The sequence below is a fragment of the Melozone crissalis genome, unplaced genomic scaffold (assembly GCF_028551555.1).
Source record: "Melozone crissalis strain CALT ecotype California unplaced genomic scaffold, PUWL_Pcris_2 ptg000140l_1, whole genome shotgun sequence".
In the NCBI taxonomy this organism is placed as follows: domain Eukaryota; kingdom Metazoa; phylum Chordata; class Aves; order Passeriformes; family Passerellidae; genus Melozone; species Melozone crissalis.
In genome coordinates this window covers 1225544-1243456 of record NW_026535913.1, presented here as the reverse complement: position 1 = coordinate 1243456, position 17913 = coordinate 1225544, and the positions used below count along the sequence as shown (strand labels likewise).

General features: G+C 50.6%; 1 protein-coding gene across 1 annotated transcript; it reads right to left on the bottom strand.

Moving 5' to 3' along the window:
• Positions 1-358: 358 nt before the first annotated feature.
• On the bottom strand, positions 359-4873 carry LOC128948638 (olfactory receptor 14J1-like; the record flags this gene model as incomplete). Its single annotated transcript, XM_054293402.1, has 2 exons — positions 359-424; positions 4412-4873. Coding segments are annotated over 2 exons (528 nt in total), but the record flags the coding sequence as incomplete, so codon positions are not given.
• Positions 4874-17913: the final 13040 nt, after the last annotated feature.

The following is a 17913-nucleotide window of genomic DNA, read 5'->3' as shown; positions in this document are numbered from 1 at the left end:
GGCACTTGAATGACCAGAGAGCATCTAGAGGAGGAAATGAGAGAGCAGTAGAAGTACATAGATCCACCTGCTGTAAAGGAAGAGATGTCCTTATACATGGCCTTTTCAACAGAAGAGCTGAAAACACCTGAAGGAAAATAGAGAGGAAGTAATAAAGAAAATATTGGTCAAACCAGTAGAAGGCAAGATCAGCATTTTTCCTCCTGCCATCTGTACACCTCCAGGAAATTCCTGCTCCTGATGGGAAAACTGTGCCATTTCTTAACAGTACTCAAATGAACCAGATAATAAAGATTTGCTTGTATATTATGAAACTAACAGGTAATAAAAGCTGTGCCCCTATCCAGGCTGACATCAGTTATGTGCCCATGAACAGCCAGTTCATGGCTTGTGCCGTGTGCCACTTGTGCCCTGAGATGCCCAGCTGGGATTGGATAACTCAGAGAGCACTTGAGGGAGAGCAGAGCACCTTGTAAGCTGCAGGTCCCTGACAGCCCTGCAGGGCCCCTGTCCCATCAACATCTGCTCTGCTCCAGCCTGAAACAGGGCCCAGCATGGTGCTGGGATCATCAGAGAGCTGAGGTGTGCGCTGGAATTCAATGCCCTCCCCATCCCACAGCAGCCCTGCATTTCCCTGCTGCAGCCTTGGTCTCCAGCCCAGCCATGAAGGCTCTTTGGGCTCTGGACTGTTCCTGCAGCCCCCAGGGGCAGCTGAGCTCTGCCTTTGGCACAGTCAGGCCTGGCCAGCGCAGGCCATGCTCAGCAATTGCTTCTGTGTGCCTGGCCTTGCTGTCAGCCCTGGCAGCAGCTGCGTGGCCCCTTGGTGGCCCTGTGCCGGCCCAGCCATGGTGGCCCAGCGCCTGTGCAGGCCCAGCCCAGGCCAGGAGCATTGCGGCTGGGAACGGCCCCTGTGCCGTGGTGCCCACAGCAGCCTTGGGGCTCTGTGCCCCATGGCCTCTCTGCTGGGCAGCCTCTGCCAGCTCCTGCAGAGCCCGTGGCACCTGTGGGGCTGCACAGACAGCCCTGCCCCAGGCTCTGCCAGCCTCTGGGCCAGCAGAGAGGCAGCCAGGGCTGGCCATGGCTGCGAATAGGCCCTGAGCCCCACAGGACGATGGAGCTGGGCCACAGCCAAACTCAGTCCAGGCCAAAGCTGGGCTCAGCAGCCAGGGCTGCCAAGGGCTGGGCACAGAGGCTGGTGCTGACAAATGTCCTGGGCCTCCTCCCTGCTCTGTCCACGCCACCAAGGGCACAGAGCAGCCTCCTCTCTGGGCCACTTGCCTGTTTTCAATGCCTTGCACAGGTGCTGGCCCTGCCCCACAAGGCCTGGCCTGAGTCCTGTCCCTGCATGCTCAGCCAGGCTGAGATGGACACTGATGGTTTCTAGGCCAGGCTGTCTGAGCCCAGCCCAGCTCCCTGCAAGCTCTGCCAGGTGCCCTGAGCTCTAGGCAGCACCAAGGGCCTCTCCCCAGCCCAGCCCAGCTGGCTCTGGCCACACAGCTCTGCTCAGGCCAGGCTTCTCTGGCCACTGCCCCACGGCCTCAGCCCCTGGCAAGGGCACAGCAGCAGCTGCAGCTGCCACAGGACTCAGCCCCAACCATGGGGGAAGGTGCTTGGCCAAGGCCAAAGGAGGCTCCCTGGCTGCCCTGCTCCCCTCGGCCTGAGGTGCTGAGAGCTCTGCAGCCCCTGCTGCCATCCCATCTGCCCAGGGCAGCACAAGAGCCCTGGCCTTGGGGACCTCAAGAGCTGCTCCTGCTCCAGGCCCAGGGCCCATCCCAGAGCTGGGGCAGCCACAAAGCTGTGCCCATTTCTGTTCATTGCCACTCTGATGGGGATGGATCCTCAGCACCTTGGAGGTTGCTGATGAATTTTACTCCTCCAGAGGCCTCTTCTTTCTTGAGCTACTCAGTTGAAGAATTCAGTGAAAAAGGCTATTAAACATTTGTTTAAAACATTTAAACAAGAAAACCCCGTGGGAAAATTTGAAGTTTTCAATTGTTCTGTGGTTAATTAGTCAGATTTCAGAGGTGTATTTAAAGTGAATATGGTATATTGAAAACTAAGCAGAGAGAACTGGTTTTGTCCAGTTTTCTTTTCTTGTTTATAGATTGGTATCAGCAATGTCCAGTTGATATTGACCCCTAACCCCTTCAAATGCAGTCTGAATAGATATGAAAGTCAAGACCCTTCATGGCTGACAATCAATCACACTTTGTTCCTATCCCCACCCCGCCATTTCCCTCATCCAACCCCTGGCTCTCCTATGGATCAGGAATGGTGTCGCCAGCAGGACCAGGGCTGTGATTCTTCCCCTGTGCTGGGCACTGGTTGGGCAGCACCTCGAGTGCTGTGTCCACTTCTGGGCCCCCCAATTTCAGAAGGACATGGAGAGGCTGCAGCATCTTCAGAGAAGGGCAACAAGGCTGGGGCGGGCTCTAGAGCACAAGTCCTGTGAGGAGTGGCTGAGGGAGCTGGGATTGTTTATCCTGGAGAAGAGGAGGCTCAGGGGAGACCTCATCACTCTCTACAACTCCCTGACAGGAGTGTGCAGCCATGTGGGGGTCCAGCTCTTTTCCCAGGGAACTGGGACAGGACAGCAGGACACAGCCTTCAGCTGCACCAGGGGATGTTTAGGCTGGACATTAAGAAATATTCTTCACACTAAGGGTGATTGGGCATTGGAAAGGGCTGCTCAGGGAGGTGGATGAGTCACCATCCCTGGAAGTGTTTAAGGAAAGACTGGATGTGGCACTGAGTGCCATGGTCTGGGTGACAAGGTGGTGTTGGGTTGGCCTTGATGCTCTCCAAGGTCTTTTCCAGCCTGGTTGATTCTCTGATGATTGTGACACTGCAGGGCCCTGGGGAAGCAAGGGGCCATTGTGACACTGTGGGGCCTGATGGCACTAAGAGGACCATGGTGACACTGTGTACGACATGGCAGCACAGAGCCAAGGGGCCATAGTGACACTGTGGGGCTGAATGGAAGCAAGGAGTCCATTGTGACAGTATGGGTACTGGTGGAACCACAGAGGCCACTGTGACTCTGCAGGGCCTTGTGGAACCAAGGGGCCATCATGCCACTGCAGAACCAAGGAGACCCTGGGGAGAGCCTGGGGACAATGGAATCAAGAGACCATTGCTCCATTGTAAGGACTCTGGGAACTGAGGGAACAATTGTGACCCTATGGTGCCCCATGGAACCAAGGGTCCCTGGTGACAGTGCAGGATCATGTGTCACCAGAACTCCATTGTGACACTGCAGTGCCAAGGAATTCCTTGTGGCACTCTGAGGCCTCATGGAACCAAGAGGCCACTGTGACCCCACAGGGCCTTGTGGAACCATGCAGAGCATTGTGACAGAGCAGGACCTGGTGTCAGATGGGGCCATTGTGACACTGCAGGGTCCCATGGAACCAAGGGGCCAGTTCTGCTCCTCAGGGACTCCTGGAATGAAGGAAACATGCTTGACACCATGGTGGCTGTGGGGACCAAGAGGCCATTGTGACACTGTGGAAGCAATGAGAGCATTGCTGCACTGCCAGACCTCATGGAACCATGGATTGTGACACTGCAGGGCCTGGGGGAACCATGGCACCATTGTGACACTGTGGGGCCCAAGGACCCAAGGGACTTGGTGGCACCAAGGGGTCCCATGGAAACAAAGGGATATTGTGACACTGGGAGACCTCATAGAAATGTGGAAACCATTGGGACGCTCTGGGGCCTCATGGAACAGGCTGGATCCAGGGTCCAAATCCATCAAGGTGAGGTTTAACAAGTCCAAGTGCTGGGTCCTGCACTTTGACCACAACAATCCCTGCAGCGCTACAGGCTGAGGACAGAGTTGCTGGACAGCAGCCAGGCAGAAAGAGACCTGCAGGGACTGATGGACAGCAGGTTGGACACGAGGCAGCAGTGTGCCCAGGTGGCCAAGAAGGCCAATGGCTCCTGTCCTGGATGAGGAATGGTGTGGCCTCCAGGAGCAGAGCTGCTGTGCCAGCACTGATCTGCCCCCTGCTCTGTACACAGACATTGCTGCTGCAGCTCCAGAGAAGGCAGCCAAAGTGCATCTCTGCAGAAAACTTTGTTGGGAGATCCTTTAGTTCCTTTAATGCCACTGAGAGCGCAACCACTCATTGACATAGTCTTGGACCACAGGGAAGGCGGAGAGAAACAAAATGAGAAATGGCACAAACAATGACATTTCTATGTGGACAAGATAAAAAAATTAAAATAAAGGGAACCCCTCCCTCCACAATTAAACAAACAAGAAGTATCAAAGATGACTTTTATTACAAGTGATTTTCAGAAATTTGGCAGCAGTTTAATGTTTCTGAAAGCATCCAGCCATTAGTCTCCTCACAGCAGCCTTGAGCTCCTGACTCCTCAGGCTGTAGATGAGGGGGTTCAGGGCTGGAGTCACCACCGAGTACAGAACTGACAGGGCCAGATCCAGGGATGGGGAGGACATGGAGGGGGGCTTCAGGTAGGCAAAAAAGCCAGTGCTGATGAACAGGGAGACCACAGCCAGGTGAGGGAGGCAGGTGGAAAAGGCTTTGTGCCGTCCCTGCTCAGAGGGGATCCTCAGCACAGCCCTGAAGATCTCCACATAGGAGAAAATAATAAACACAAAACAACCAAAATTTAAACACACACTAACAGCAAGAAGCCCCAGTTCCCTGAGGTTGGAGTGTGAGCAGGAGAGCTTGAGGATCTGTGGGATTTCACAGAAGAACTGGCCCAGGGCATTGCCATGGCACAGGGGCAGGGAAAATGTATTGGCTGTGTGCATGAGAGCACTGAGAAAGGCACTGGCCCAGGCAGCTGCTGCCATGTGGGCACAAGCTCTGCTGCCCAGGGGGGTCCCGTAGTGCAGGGGTTTGCAGATGGACACGTAGCGGTCGTAGCACATGATGGTCAGAAGGTAAAAATCTGCTGAAATGAAAAACATAAAGAAAAATACCTGAGCAGCACATCCTGAGTAGGAGGTATCCCTGGCGTCCCAGAGGAAATTGTGCATGGCTTTGGGGACAGTGGTGCAGATGGAGCCCAGGTCAGTGAGGGCCAGGTTGAGCAGGAAGAAGAACATGGGCGTGTGCAGGTGGTGGCCGCAGGCTACAGCGCTGATGATGAGGCCGTTGCCCAGGAGGGCAGCCAGGGAGATGCCCAGCAAGAGGCAGAAGTGCAGGAGCTGCAGCTGCCACGTGTCTGCCAATGCCAGCAGGAGGAAGTGCCTGATGGAGCTGCTGTTGGACATTTGCTGTGCCTTGGCATGGGGATCTGTAAGAAAAGCAATCATGGAATAGGTTGTAGGAGGACACAGTATGGGTAATGTAGAATGAAATCTCTTCCCCCAACAAGTTGCAGCTGCACCCTACTACTAAAGATGAGAAACAGGCTGGATGATAACAGGCAACACTTGTAACCAATAAGAACTAGTGGTATAAAAGAGAAGTCACTGGATGGCTGCAGCAAGGACCAAGAACAGTCAGTGCTTAGAGGAGGTATGAAACTCTGAGGGTATGAAATCCTTGCACAATAATGATAAGAGAACTCTTGATATACAAGACAATGTAAGACAACAGAACTCTTAATCTCTGAGACAACATATAATGATAATTGAACTGTTGTAATATATAAGACAACAATAGGTGGGTTTGGAGAGGACTTGAAATATCCCAGCACAGCCTTGGGGGAACTTTCCCCCCTTCTGCCTGCCCAGGGCTCTGCTGCCTGGAGCTGTCCCTGCCAGCAGCTGCTTCCCTGTGCCCAGGGCTGGGCCCTGCCAGTGCTGCCAGGGCCCAGCCCAGGCCTGGGGGCTCAGCTCTGCCCTGCAGATCCCTCCCACCTCTGGCACTGCCCAGGGGCAGCTCTGGCTCTGCAGGCTCTGATGGTAACGTCAGAGTGACCCTGAGGAGGCAGAAAAAGTGACACTGATGCAGCCTCTAGGGGGTCCTGTGTTGATTGCTGTTGCTGCCTGGTTTACTCAGATTGGGAGATTATTTTTATATTTCACAACCTGAAATGAGAGATGAATATGTATGTTCAATTTCTAACTCAGAGCAGTAGATAAAAAAAGCAGGATTTTCCCTTTTATGCAGCCCCTGTTTCAATATGCTCCCTGTGTAATCTAGTTGGAAGTGCTGTGGCCTTAAATGCCATCCTTGAAGCAGTCCTGAACAATGCAGCATCCTCTCCACACAAGGAGAACACGTCCAAGCCTTACCAGCTGTCTCCTCCCACCCAGATCTGGTCCCCCAGGGCTGGCTGAGAGCTGTCCCTGGCAGGCAGCTGAGTCCCTGCCCCAGCACAGCGCCCTGGGCTGCAGGACCCTGCTCTGCAGGACAGCCCTGGGCACCCCTGGCTGCTCTGCACAAGAGACAATCAGAGAATGTACTCACAGGGTCTGTAGGCATTGGGATGTTCCAGCTTTAGGACATGGCTCCAGGAGCTGCAGCTGCATTGTCCTGCAGCCAGAGGCTCCTGTGCCAAGGGCTGGCAGTGATTCTGCCCCAGGCACTTCTCAGCACCTTCCCAGCCCTGACTGATTAAAGCTCTCTGTGCCTCTGTGCTGTGCCTGGGCTGGCTGCAGGCAGTGCCCCAGCCCTGCTGGGCTGGCAGAAGAGCTGCTCATCAAGAGAAATGTGCTTTTGAAGCTCTTCTTGGTTACCAGGAGCTGCCTCTGTGCCAGGAGCCCAGGCCAGCTCATCAGCACAGACACAGCACAAGGACTGTAATGAGCCTCTGGGGCTTTGTGCTCAGGCCCTGAACATCAGTCCCTGAGAAGGAGCTGAAGAAACCTCTCAGAACTCCAAGTCAGAATCCAACTCCAAAGTTTCTTGGACTTGTAATGGGTCCCAGTGAGGGACACAACTGAGAAAGTGTCCCCAGGCCCCAAGCAGAGCAGAGAACTGGAGGCAGTGATGACAGGTGGGGACAAAGAGAAGCCAAGTCTTGGTGCCCTGGGGCACAGCAGGGTCTGTGCCACCAAGGGCTGTGAGGAGACACCTTGTCCTGAGGCCCTGGGGCCTCCTGGCACAGCCCCAGCCAGGCTGGGCACTCTCAGCCCCTTGTCCTGCCCTCAGCATCCCCCCCTAGCCCACATGCCAGTGGCCTCAAGGATCTGCTGGAAGGAGTCCCTGCGGAACCTTGCTCAGGAATGGCCCTGGGGGCTCCTGAATGCTCCCTGCAGGGACTGCAGGTTTTTCAAAGGACTTTGAGTTTGACTTTTGCCTTGGAGTTTCTGAGAGGTTTGTGCAATCACGGCCTCCAATTATCTGCTGTAATAAGTCCCTTGAGAGGCTTTGTCAGTAACAACACTCAGTGGGGCTCATTAATGCTTCAGAGTACTTCAGTTATTTTAAGGTACTTGGTGTTTCCCTTTTGATACAGACTCTCTGAGAGGTTTGTGCAATCATGGCCCCAATTATCTGCTTTAATGAGTCCCTTGAGAGCTCTGTACTGACACTCAGTGGTGCTCATTAATACTTTGAGGTACTCACGGTTTTTAGGGTACTTTGGAATTTCCTTTCTACACTGAGTCTCTCAGAAATTTTTTTGCCGTCCTGGTCTCCAATTCTCTCCTCTAAGGAGTCCATGAGGAGCCTGTGTTGGGATGGACCTCAGTGAGACCCATTGGTGCCTTGAGACACTTTGGGGTTTTCCACTGACTTTGACTCCTGGAAAGGTTTGTGCGATCTCCCGTCAGGCCCAGGGTTCCAGGGCTCAGCTCCAAATGCACCACAGGGCTCATTAGGATCAAGCAAGTCCTGACAAACCATGGCTCTGCCTTGATTTCTCTCTGGTCTGGAGCAGTTCATCAGGAAGATTTCCTTTTACAGTTATGGAGAAATATTTCAAGGAGCTTCTGAGAAATATGCAATCCTATCTTAAAGGGTGTCTTTTATTGCTGTTCTTACTATAAAAGAGGTGATTGCATCATCCTGTGATTGATGTTGATCCAGGGTCTCTCCTAAGGAGGTCTGGCCAGGTCAGTGAAGTTGTACCTAGGAGCTGACCCAGTGTGGACAACCTTGCCCCACATTCCCCAACCCATGAGAGAAATTATTTTTACTTTCAAAAATTTAAATTGTTTATTGAGACCTCATGATAATACTACAAAAACTGAATAAAGGATACAATGCTGGGAGCAAAAATTCAGTCACTGTGTGCTCATCTACAAAATGGATATTCTGTCTTTTACACCTCTAGCCCCTCCCAAAGTCTTGTGAATCGATTCCTTGTTCACTCTCCAGTGGTGGAGATCACTGTCTAACACCTTGATTGGAGGTCAGGTGCTGCAACAGTAAGAAGCCGACCCTCCTAAATGCCCCAACTACTGAGGCCATCCTGTGATAACAATGCAAGGGAGAGGGGAAGGATAACTATACATCTACAAAACTTCTCTTAACATATATATTTAATATTCACCCCTTAACTGTGAAAATCAACCATGGAATTACACATCTATAACAAGCCCCCATTTTCTTTTTCTATAAGTCATTTTGTGCGAACAGTTAGGTAAAAAATTTTCTGTCTCTCTTGAATGAGTCATACCAGCATCTGTTGATGTGGGCAAGGACAGTGGGAACAGCAGAAAAAACCTCAGGTTTTCCTTAGACACACTTATTTGGAATGAACAAAAGGGCATCACAGAGGTCCAGTATGGCTTTGACTCCCATCTACAATGCCTATGTGCCTGATACCCATAGTTGGTGTTTCTTAGGGGTGAGTACAGAGGCCAACTCAGTCTTGCCTTCCAATTTCTGTTGAATTAAAAGACAACTGAGGAATGATAGAGGTCTGGTATGGCCTTTTGTCCCTACCTTACCATGCCTATGGGGTTCCTACCCACAGCAGGTCTATGGAGCCTTCTTGGTACCAAGCAAAGGGGCCAACTTGGTCATGCCCTCCTTCCTTTGTCTTATTTTCTTAAGGAAGCTGTCCCACTGCCTTTTACAGTCCCTTGTGTACTTCTCCTCAACAGATGCTGGTAAATCTCTGCTTGAGAGTCAATCTTGTTTCACCCAGCCTGGATGTTATAGTCCACTCTTCGGGTTCCTCTCCTGGGCCTTTGACTCTGTTGGCATGAGTCCATCCCCACTCTGCAGTTTGCACGGCTGATTCAGTGGTGAGCAGTACCTGAAAGGGACCTTCCCACTGAGGAGTTAGAGGCTGATCTCTCCATGGCTTAATCATCACCCAATCCCCATTATGGATTCTGAAATCCAGGGTGGTAGTTTGAGGAATTGCCCCTCTATATCTTAGCCCTTATAAGGTTTGTGCTATAGACATCACTTATTTCTTGGCATTGGCTTCCCCTTTCTCATAGGTGGCAGCCTTCTGGGGTGAGGTCAGGAAGGGTAACCCAAACATCATTTCATAGGGTGACACCCTCAGATCTGACTGGGGTTGAGTTCTAATTCTTAATAAGGCTAAAGGGAGACATTTTATCCCTGACATTTGGGTTTAAATTATTAGCTTACCTAGAGCTCTTTTAAGAGTTTGATTCATTTTCTCAACCTGACTGGAACTCTGTGGATGCCATGGAGTGTGTAATTCCCATTTTACTCCTAGGGACTGAACAACTTTCTGCAATATCTTTGATGTGAAATGAGTTCCTCAGTCTGAATCAATCTTGTTTGCCATCCCATATCAGGGAATGATTGATTCTAGAATTGTTTTACTCACAACATTGACATTGAATTTCATAGTGGGTACCACTTCTACCCGATGAGTCACGTGATCTACTATCGCTGGCAAAAACTTCCACTGTTGTACCTGGGGAAGCTCAGTAAAGGCTACTTGGATGTTTTGGAAGGGCCATAAGGCTAATTCTTGCTCTCCTCTGGGTGTTTCCCTCATTATTTTTTATTAACTTGTTGACATATCACACACTGTTCAGTTACTTGCTTAGCTATTCTGAAAATTCCTTTGCATCCCAAATCCCTTAAAAATTGATCACTTAGCACTTGGGTACCCCAGTGTGTTGTTCCATGTATGCCTTCTAGCATTTTCCTGGAAAAGGGTTTATTCAATATTTGCTTCCCATCTGCTAATCACCACTTCCCTTTATCTTTCTTTGCTTCTATTTTGAGAAATTCTTCCTCTTCTGTCCCACTGAATACAGGGACTTTTTGCATTTCTCTCATGGGTGTTAACACTATTATTAGTTTTTCTGTCGCTGATTCAGTGGCATTTTTAGCTTCTAAATTGGCTAAATTGTTCCCTTGCTCCCCTTTTTGATGTCCTTCAACATATACCCCCACTACTTCTCTGGCAATTGGACGGTTTCTAACTCTTCTCAGACAAATTTTTTGTGAATCAGTCCCTTTCCCTTTGAATTTAATAGCCCCCTCCCTTCCCAAATTTTTCCAAATATATGCACTATTCCAAAAGTGCATTTTCAGTCTGTATATATTGTTCCCCTTTTCTATGCTAATATATCCAGAGCTTGTTTTAGGGCATACAACTCAATGCCTGGGCTGACCAGTTGGAAAGTAACTTTATCTTTTCTATGGCTACCAACCCTTCATGCACTATAGCGTACCCCGATAACCTGTGCCCCTTTATTACCTGTGAAGATCCATTGATGTACAATCGTTTTCCACCTTGGAGTGGTTGATCTGTTACGTCCTCTCTTACTCTAGTTTGACAGTTTATAACCTCTAGGCAATTATGTATTAGTGCCTCATCTGGTTCTCCATACAAAAACGGGGCAGGGTTGAGTTGGTTACTCACAATTAGCTCTAAACCATTATCTATTAAGATGGCTTCATACTTTAGCATTTGGGAATCAGTGAGCCATTTCTCAGCCTTTTGGCTCAGGATACTTGTTACTGAGTCTGGGACATATATCTTCAATTTTCCCCCAAAAGGTTAATTTTTTGCTTTCTGCTATGAGTAGGGCAGTCACTGCCACACCTGAATGCAGGTTGGCCACCCCTGGCTGACAGGCTCTAGTAATTATGATACATAGGCCAGTGGTTTCCTGGATCCTCCTCAGTCCTGGGCTAACACTCCATGTGTTACCTCTTTTTCTATATCCACAGACAGATAGAAGGGTTTGTCTAAGGCAAGAAGACTCAGGGCTGGTGCACCAACCAATTTTTGCTTCAAAGCTTCAAACTTTTGTTCATCGTCTTTTTCCCACCTAATCTCTTCAATTAACTTTTCATACAAGAACCAGATGGCCTGCATGTATCCTCCAATCCATAGCCTACAATATCCCAACAGGCCTAAAAACCTTCTGACTTCTCTCTTAGTTTTTGGTGGGAGTGAGACTATCCCTGTAATTCTCTCAGGGTTCAGCCGCCAGGTCCCTTGGAGCTGGGTATATCACAAATCCTGGGTATATTACTTCTCTTTCTACAAATTCGAGTTTCCCTTTTGATACCTGAAGTCCTTGGCCCCCCAGAAAATTTAACAACACTATGGTGGATTCCCAAACTTCTTTTTCTTCCTGTCCTGAGAAAAGCAAATAATTTACATATTGGATGAGCTTTATCTCAGGTTTAATGGAGAAGAGTTGCGTTACTTCTCCTAGCGCTTGACCAAAGAGGTTTGGGGATTCAGAAAACCCTTGGGGTAACCCAGTCCACCGAAGCTGTTGCTTCCTCCCAGAATCAGGGTCCTCCCATTCAAAAGCAAAGACTACCCACTTTTCTCTGCCAGTGGGTATGCCCAAAAAGCATCTTTTAGGTCTATCATGCTAAACCACTGGCATGTTACTTAGGTGTGTATAGGGATTAGGCACTACTGGGTATCAATTCACTGGTTTTTTGTTCACTTCTCTCAAATCTTAGACAAACCTGTAAGTCCCATTTGACTTCTTTACTGGTAATATGGGTGTATTATGGGGGGACATACATGGTTCTAAGGTCCTGTCCTCAAGTAGGTCCTGGATCAGCGGCTGTAGTCCTCGTCTCCCCTCCAGGGAGAGTAGATATTGTCATAGCTGAATTGGATGATTCTCATTAGTTATTTTTATTACTATAGGTTTCATGTTCAATTTACCTCAGTTTTTTGGTTTTGCCCAAACCATCTCTTGAGTTTTCTCCTCATTTTCTTCCCTTAATTGGAGAAGCTTAACTACCATTTTCCCTTTCTCTGGGAGCACTCCAGAGAATGTCAAAATGCACCTGTAAATCCTTTCCTAATAAATTTCACCCTGCTTCTGGAACTAATAGAACATCCCCAATTCATATTTTATTTGTTCCTCCAAACTTTGTTTGCTTTATAACTGAGGCTTTGAAACTTTCCCCTTGTTAATGTTTGAAAAGACAGGTGTCAGCTAATCAAGGCAGGAGCTACCCCTGAAATGGAAAATGTAAACCCCCTCCCTCCAAATTGTTATAATTTTGAAATTGAGGGGGCTCTCAGGCACAGATATGGGAGCAGGAAATAACAGTTCTTTAATAGGGAAGAAAATTAAACAAATAAACAATGCAGTACACTAGAACAACATTGACAGAGTCACAACTCAACCTGACACCCTGTGGGTCAGGATGTTGGTAGCAGTCCAATTAGAAATGTGGCTGCAGTCCTCCTGCAGTGTCAGGTGTGGTTCTGTTGGAGCAGGAGGTCCTGTAGAAAAGGATGTATTCTTCCTCTGAAGATCCAGTGGGAGAAAAGGCAGCTGCTGTTCCTCTGGGGAATCCAGTGGAGAAAGCTGTTCTGGTATTCCAGAATCTCCAGATTATATCTGGGTAGCAATGCTTGGCTCCTCCCTCTGGGCGGAGCATCTCACAGTCAGATATTAGAGTTCTTATCAGTCATGCAGTGACATTCAATAGCCCATTATCAGCAGATGCCCCTCCCAAGGGAGAAGTGATTGTGATCAGTCAGAGAGAGAGATAAGGGAAAACTGCCCACTTGACAAGACAACTGCCATACAGATGGTAATAGAATACATCTTGCCTTCAATCTGGAACAACCCCAGAGCCATCAGCCCATCCCTGCTGGTTATGTGATGAGGCCTCCAAATCCCATCTTGGGAGATTTTTGGTTCCTCTCCAAAGTCTGTGAAAATGGAAAAATGTAGTCAAAGGCATTTACTCGCAAATCTTGCAGTGACAGGCTCAATATCTCTAAATTGAATGAGGGTGGATTTACATTTGCTAGAAAGAGGAAATATTTTACAATTATGAGAGTGGCACAAAATGGCAACCGTTTTTCCAGAGAATTGGAAGCCCCATCACAGGAATTGTCCAAGAGCAGGAGCTTTGTGCAGCCTGACCCAAGGGAACCCTCTCATCCCCTTGGACAGAATTCCTGTTTTGTGGTTCTCTGATGTCCTGGGTGCCCCCACAACGCTTCTGGCCAGAATGTCTGCTGAGGGCAGCCAGGCTGCTGCAGGGGCAGTGACCTCACAGCCATCACCATGGCAGCCCTGTCCCCTGGGCCTGGCTCTGCCCTTTCCTCTGCCCCTGCCTTGGCTCTGCTGGCATGAAGAGTTTTGTCATTAATATCTTGTCCCCAAGGTGCTGGGGCCAATGGCTTTCCAGTCAGGCTCCTGGAGCAGAAGTGGCTTTTCAGGGCCCAGCCAGGAATGAGCCCTGAGGCAGCAGCTCTGCAGTGGTGGCCACCAGGCCGGGCTGCCAAGGGAGGCTTCTGGCCATGGCCTGCAAGCAGCTGCTGCTGCCAAGGTGCCTTTGGTGCCTCAGGCTCTCCCTGGCACAGCTCCCAGCACGGCACTCTGCCCTTGTGCCCGAGGCCTTCCTTGTGCTGGGGCTGGCCTGGGGCTTTTCCTGCAGTGGGACCTGCCCTGCTCATGGCACAGGAAAGGCAGTTCCTGCTGGAGCAGGAGGCTCTGCCTGCAATGGGCTGCAGCAACTCCAGCAAGGCCCTGCTGACTTCAAAATTGCTGCCCACAGCACGATATTCTAATAATTGTTATAGCTCCTGATCTGTGGAATAAATAACTGTGCTAGTGACCTTCCATCTGATCATGATGAGAATAAGCTAGAGACATATTTATATAAATTATTCGGGTATTCTATCATTGATTCTGCAGGACAAATTGTGTAAAATTTGAATTCCACCTGTTCAATCTTTTATACCTTTGACAAATTCTGGGGCTGGGATTGGATCCAGCCACTCCCAGTCTCCTCTCTTAAAAGGAATTTCAGAAGTCTAGGGGCTCTGCAGGGGTTTGAGGAACCATGATGGCTACTGGGTGTCATTTCTTCACCTCATGACTCAGCAGGAGTTTCTCCAATAAAGAAATAAAGCTTTTGCCTGAAGCTCCCACTGTGCCCATGACAGGAACCCCTGTTAGTGTCTGGGGCATCCCGGCTCTTTGGCAGCCTGGGGACTCCTGGGATGTCACCGTGGAGACGCTGCGAATGCCTTTGACAGACCAGTGCCTTTGCCGCCTAAGGTGCCCTGGGATGCCACCATGGAATGGCTTTGACTGCCTCTGACCCCACAGCTCTTTACCATCTCCAAAAAGCCCTGGGAGGTCTCCATGGAGCCCCTGTCCCTGCCTGTGACATTCCAGCTCTGGAACAGCCTGGAAACTCTTGGAAAGTCCCCATGGAACCCCTCTGAGGGCCTGTGAAAAATCTGATCCTTAGCAGGCAACCATCCCCACCTCCCTGTTGCTATGGTCAGTTTCCATGGCAACCATCCCCAGCCCCCTGTTGCTATGGTCAGTCCCTCGGCAGCTCCATGGAGACCCCATGCCAGGGGTGGTTGCCATGGACACCAGCTCAGGCCTGCAGCCAGAGCTGTTGCATGGCAACCACTGGCAGCCCCATCCCCAGGCTCATGGGATCCCAGAACCACAGAATTGGCTGAGCTGGGAGGGACCCATCAGGATCCTCCACTCCAACTGCTGGCCCTGCACAGGACACCCCAACAATGCCAGCCTGGGCCTGGCAGCACTGTCCAAACACTGCTGGAGCTCAGAGAGCCCTGGAGCTGGGACCCTTCCCTGGGGAGCCTGGGCAGGGCCCCAGCAGCCTCTGGGCAAAAACCTTTTCCTGACATCCAACCTGAGCCTGCCCCGACTCAGCTGCAGCCGTTCCCTCCACTCCTGTCCCTGGGCACCAGAGAGAAGAGGTTCCCAAAGCCCCAGCCAGGGACCCGCTCCCAAGGCTGTTGCCATGGCCACCAGGGCTTGGACCAGCTGGGATGCTCGGTTTCCATGGGCCGGGGTTCAGGAATGGGATACCCCATGTTCCTGCTCCTGCTAAAACCACGCTGCCCTCGCTGCCCTCCCACCCCCAATGGAAAGCACAAAAGGCAAAGGTCCCAGGCTGGGATAAGAACAATTTATTGGGAACAGCAGCAAGATAAGGAACAAACAAGAACAGAAATAATACTGGTAACAGAAGGGATAAAATAAAGGGAAAACTACAACATAACTGACTGTCTCTTCCTGGACACAATTTTCCACTGCCTGGAAAGGACACCCATCTTCTCAGGAGAGAGAGAGAGAGAGAGAGAGAGAGTCCCTTTCCTGCCCCAGGCAATTTCCTGAGGTGGGAGAGAATATGATGACATGGTCATGCCACGACCCTCATGTGTTTTTTTCAGAGCCACATCATGTCCATTGGCAGGGGCAGGAAAAGGTACAAGTGTTTCCCCAGACTGGATCATGGGGAATATGGATCACCAGGGCTCTGCTTAACATGGGTCCTCCATGGGGGTTGAAGCTGGAGCAGTGCACGAAGCTCATCCTGCACTTGGGGCATTGGCAGAGATTACTTTACCAGTGCCTCCTTTGGTGACTGGTCAAGTGAGAGCTCCGGGCGAAGCTCTTCCCACACTGGGGACACTTGTAGGGCCTCTCCCCAGTGTGGATGCGCCGATGTCTGATGAGGTTGGACTTTTGCTTGAAGCCCTTCCCACAGTAAGGGCAGAGGAAAGGCCTCTCCTTGGTGTGAATCCGCTGGTGCAGGAGGAGATGGTAGCTGGTCCAAAACCTCTTCCCACACTCAGGACACTTGTCGGGCCTCTCCCCAGTGTGGATGCGTTGGTGGGTCACAAGGTTGGATCTGTAGCTGAAGCCCTTCCCACATTCTCCACACTCGTAGGGCCATTCCCCGGTGTGGATCATCTGGTGGCAGATCAGGGTGCTGCTCTGCTGGAAGCTCTTCCCACACTCCAAGCACTTGTGAGGCTTCTCCCCATCATGAAGCTGCTCCTGGGCCATCAGCTCCAAGAACTTGCTGAAGCTCTGTCCACCTTCCTGGCTCTGGGTAAGTCTTTCCTCCTCAGAGCAGTCTGGGCAGGGTTTGGAGCCCCTCTTCCTGCAAGATCTCTGGGGATTTTCCTCCCCATTAGAATTCTGCACTATGGAGTCACTCAAAACAGCCTCTTCCATGAGGTTCTGCCAAGGAGATTTTTCCTCCCTGGTCTCCATCATCAGCTTTTTGTTTGGGGAAGGAAGGGCAAGGAGAAGATGGGATTTGCCTCCATTCCAGAAGGAAGGGGAAGGAGATTCCCCCAGTGCATCCCCGGCAGGACGGTCTTGGCACCAAGGTTGTCCTGCAGCCGCGGGCTGTGTTGGGCTGGGAGATGGAGCAGGAGAGAGGGAGAAAGGGGCACTGACTTCCTCCTCACCTGCCTGGGTATCCCAAGGCTCCTTCCTCTTCCTCTCAGCCTCCTCCTCCATCCAATCAAGGTTTGGGAATGGGAAATCCTGTTCTGGGAAGAAAACAAAGGGTGTGCACATTGTCTTTTGTTCCGGGATCTGTGCTGGGCTGGGAGATGGAGCAGGAGAGAGGGGGAAAGGGGCACTGACTTCCTCCTCATCTGCCTGGGTATCCCAAGGCTCCTTCCTCTTCCTCTCAGCCTCCTCCTCCATCCAATCAAGGTTTGGGAATGGGAAATCCTGTTCTGGGAAGAAAACAAAGGGTGTGCACATTGTCTTTTGTTCCGGGATCTGTGCTGGGCTGGGAGATGGAGCAGGAGAGAGGGGGAAAGGGGCACTGACTTCCTCCTCACCTGCCTGGGTATCCCAAGGCTCCTTCCTCTTCCTCTCAGCCTCCTCCTCCATCCAATCAAGGTTTGGGAATGGGAAATCCGGTTCTGGGAAGAAAACAAAGGGTGCGCACATTGTCTTTAGTTCTGGTTTGAAGGTAAACTTGGGGGAGAGTCTAAGTCAGAGTTACAATTTAAGAAGAAAATTTAGATCAGGGCAATGATACAGAAACACTGCCTTAAACTGACAGAGTCAGGATATAACCTGACACCCTGTTGGTCAGGGTGGTGGCTGCAGTCCCATTAAATGGTGGCTGCAGTCCTGTTGGAGTGATCAACGTGATTCTGTCCAAGAAGTGATGCTGTAGAAGGGTCTGGTCTTCCTCTGAAGGTCCACTGGTGGTTATGGAGCTCTTGTCCTCTGGGAACCCAGTAGGCAAGGTGCTGCTGGTGTTGCCAGCCTCATCTTATATCCAGGTAGGAATTCTTGGATCCTCCCCCTGGGCGGAGCACCCCACAATGGGATGATGGAATTTTATCAGTCCTGCAGTGACACTCAATGGCCCATTAGCAGAAGATATCTCCCCTGGAGGGCGTTATCAGGGATGAGTCATGGAAGAGATAAAGAACACTACCCTGCCTTTTTATAGCAGTTGATGAAGATGGGGATTGAAAACATGCATTTGGTTACATCTTGCATGGCAACCTGAAACAGTGGGGTAACCCCTGCTCAGGGGGTGAATAACCCTCCCCTTACCCAAACAGGCTCAGGTGTAAAACCCCCACCCTGGGAAGGGCACACACACAGGGGACAATGTCACACTTGGCTCCCTCCAGAGGAGGTCTCTGTCCCTTGCTCTCTCCCCCTTCTGTCTTTCTTTCCATCTTTCTCTCTACCTCACATTTACTGTTCAATAAAATCCATTTTGGATTTGGTCTCGTTAGCACCTTAATTGGGGCAGAGGAATCTCTGTAACAATTTTCTTA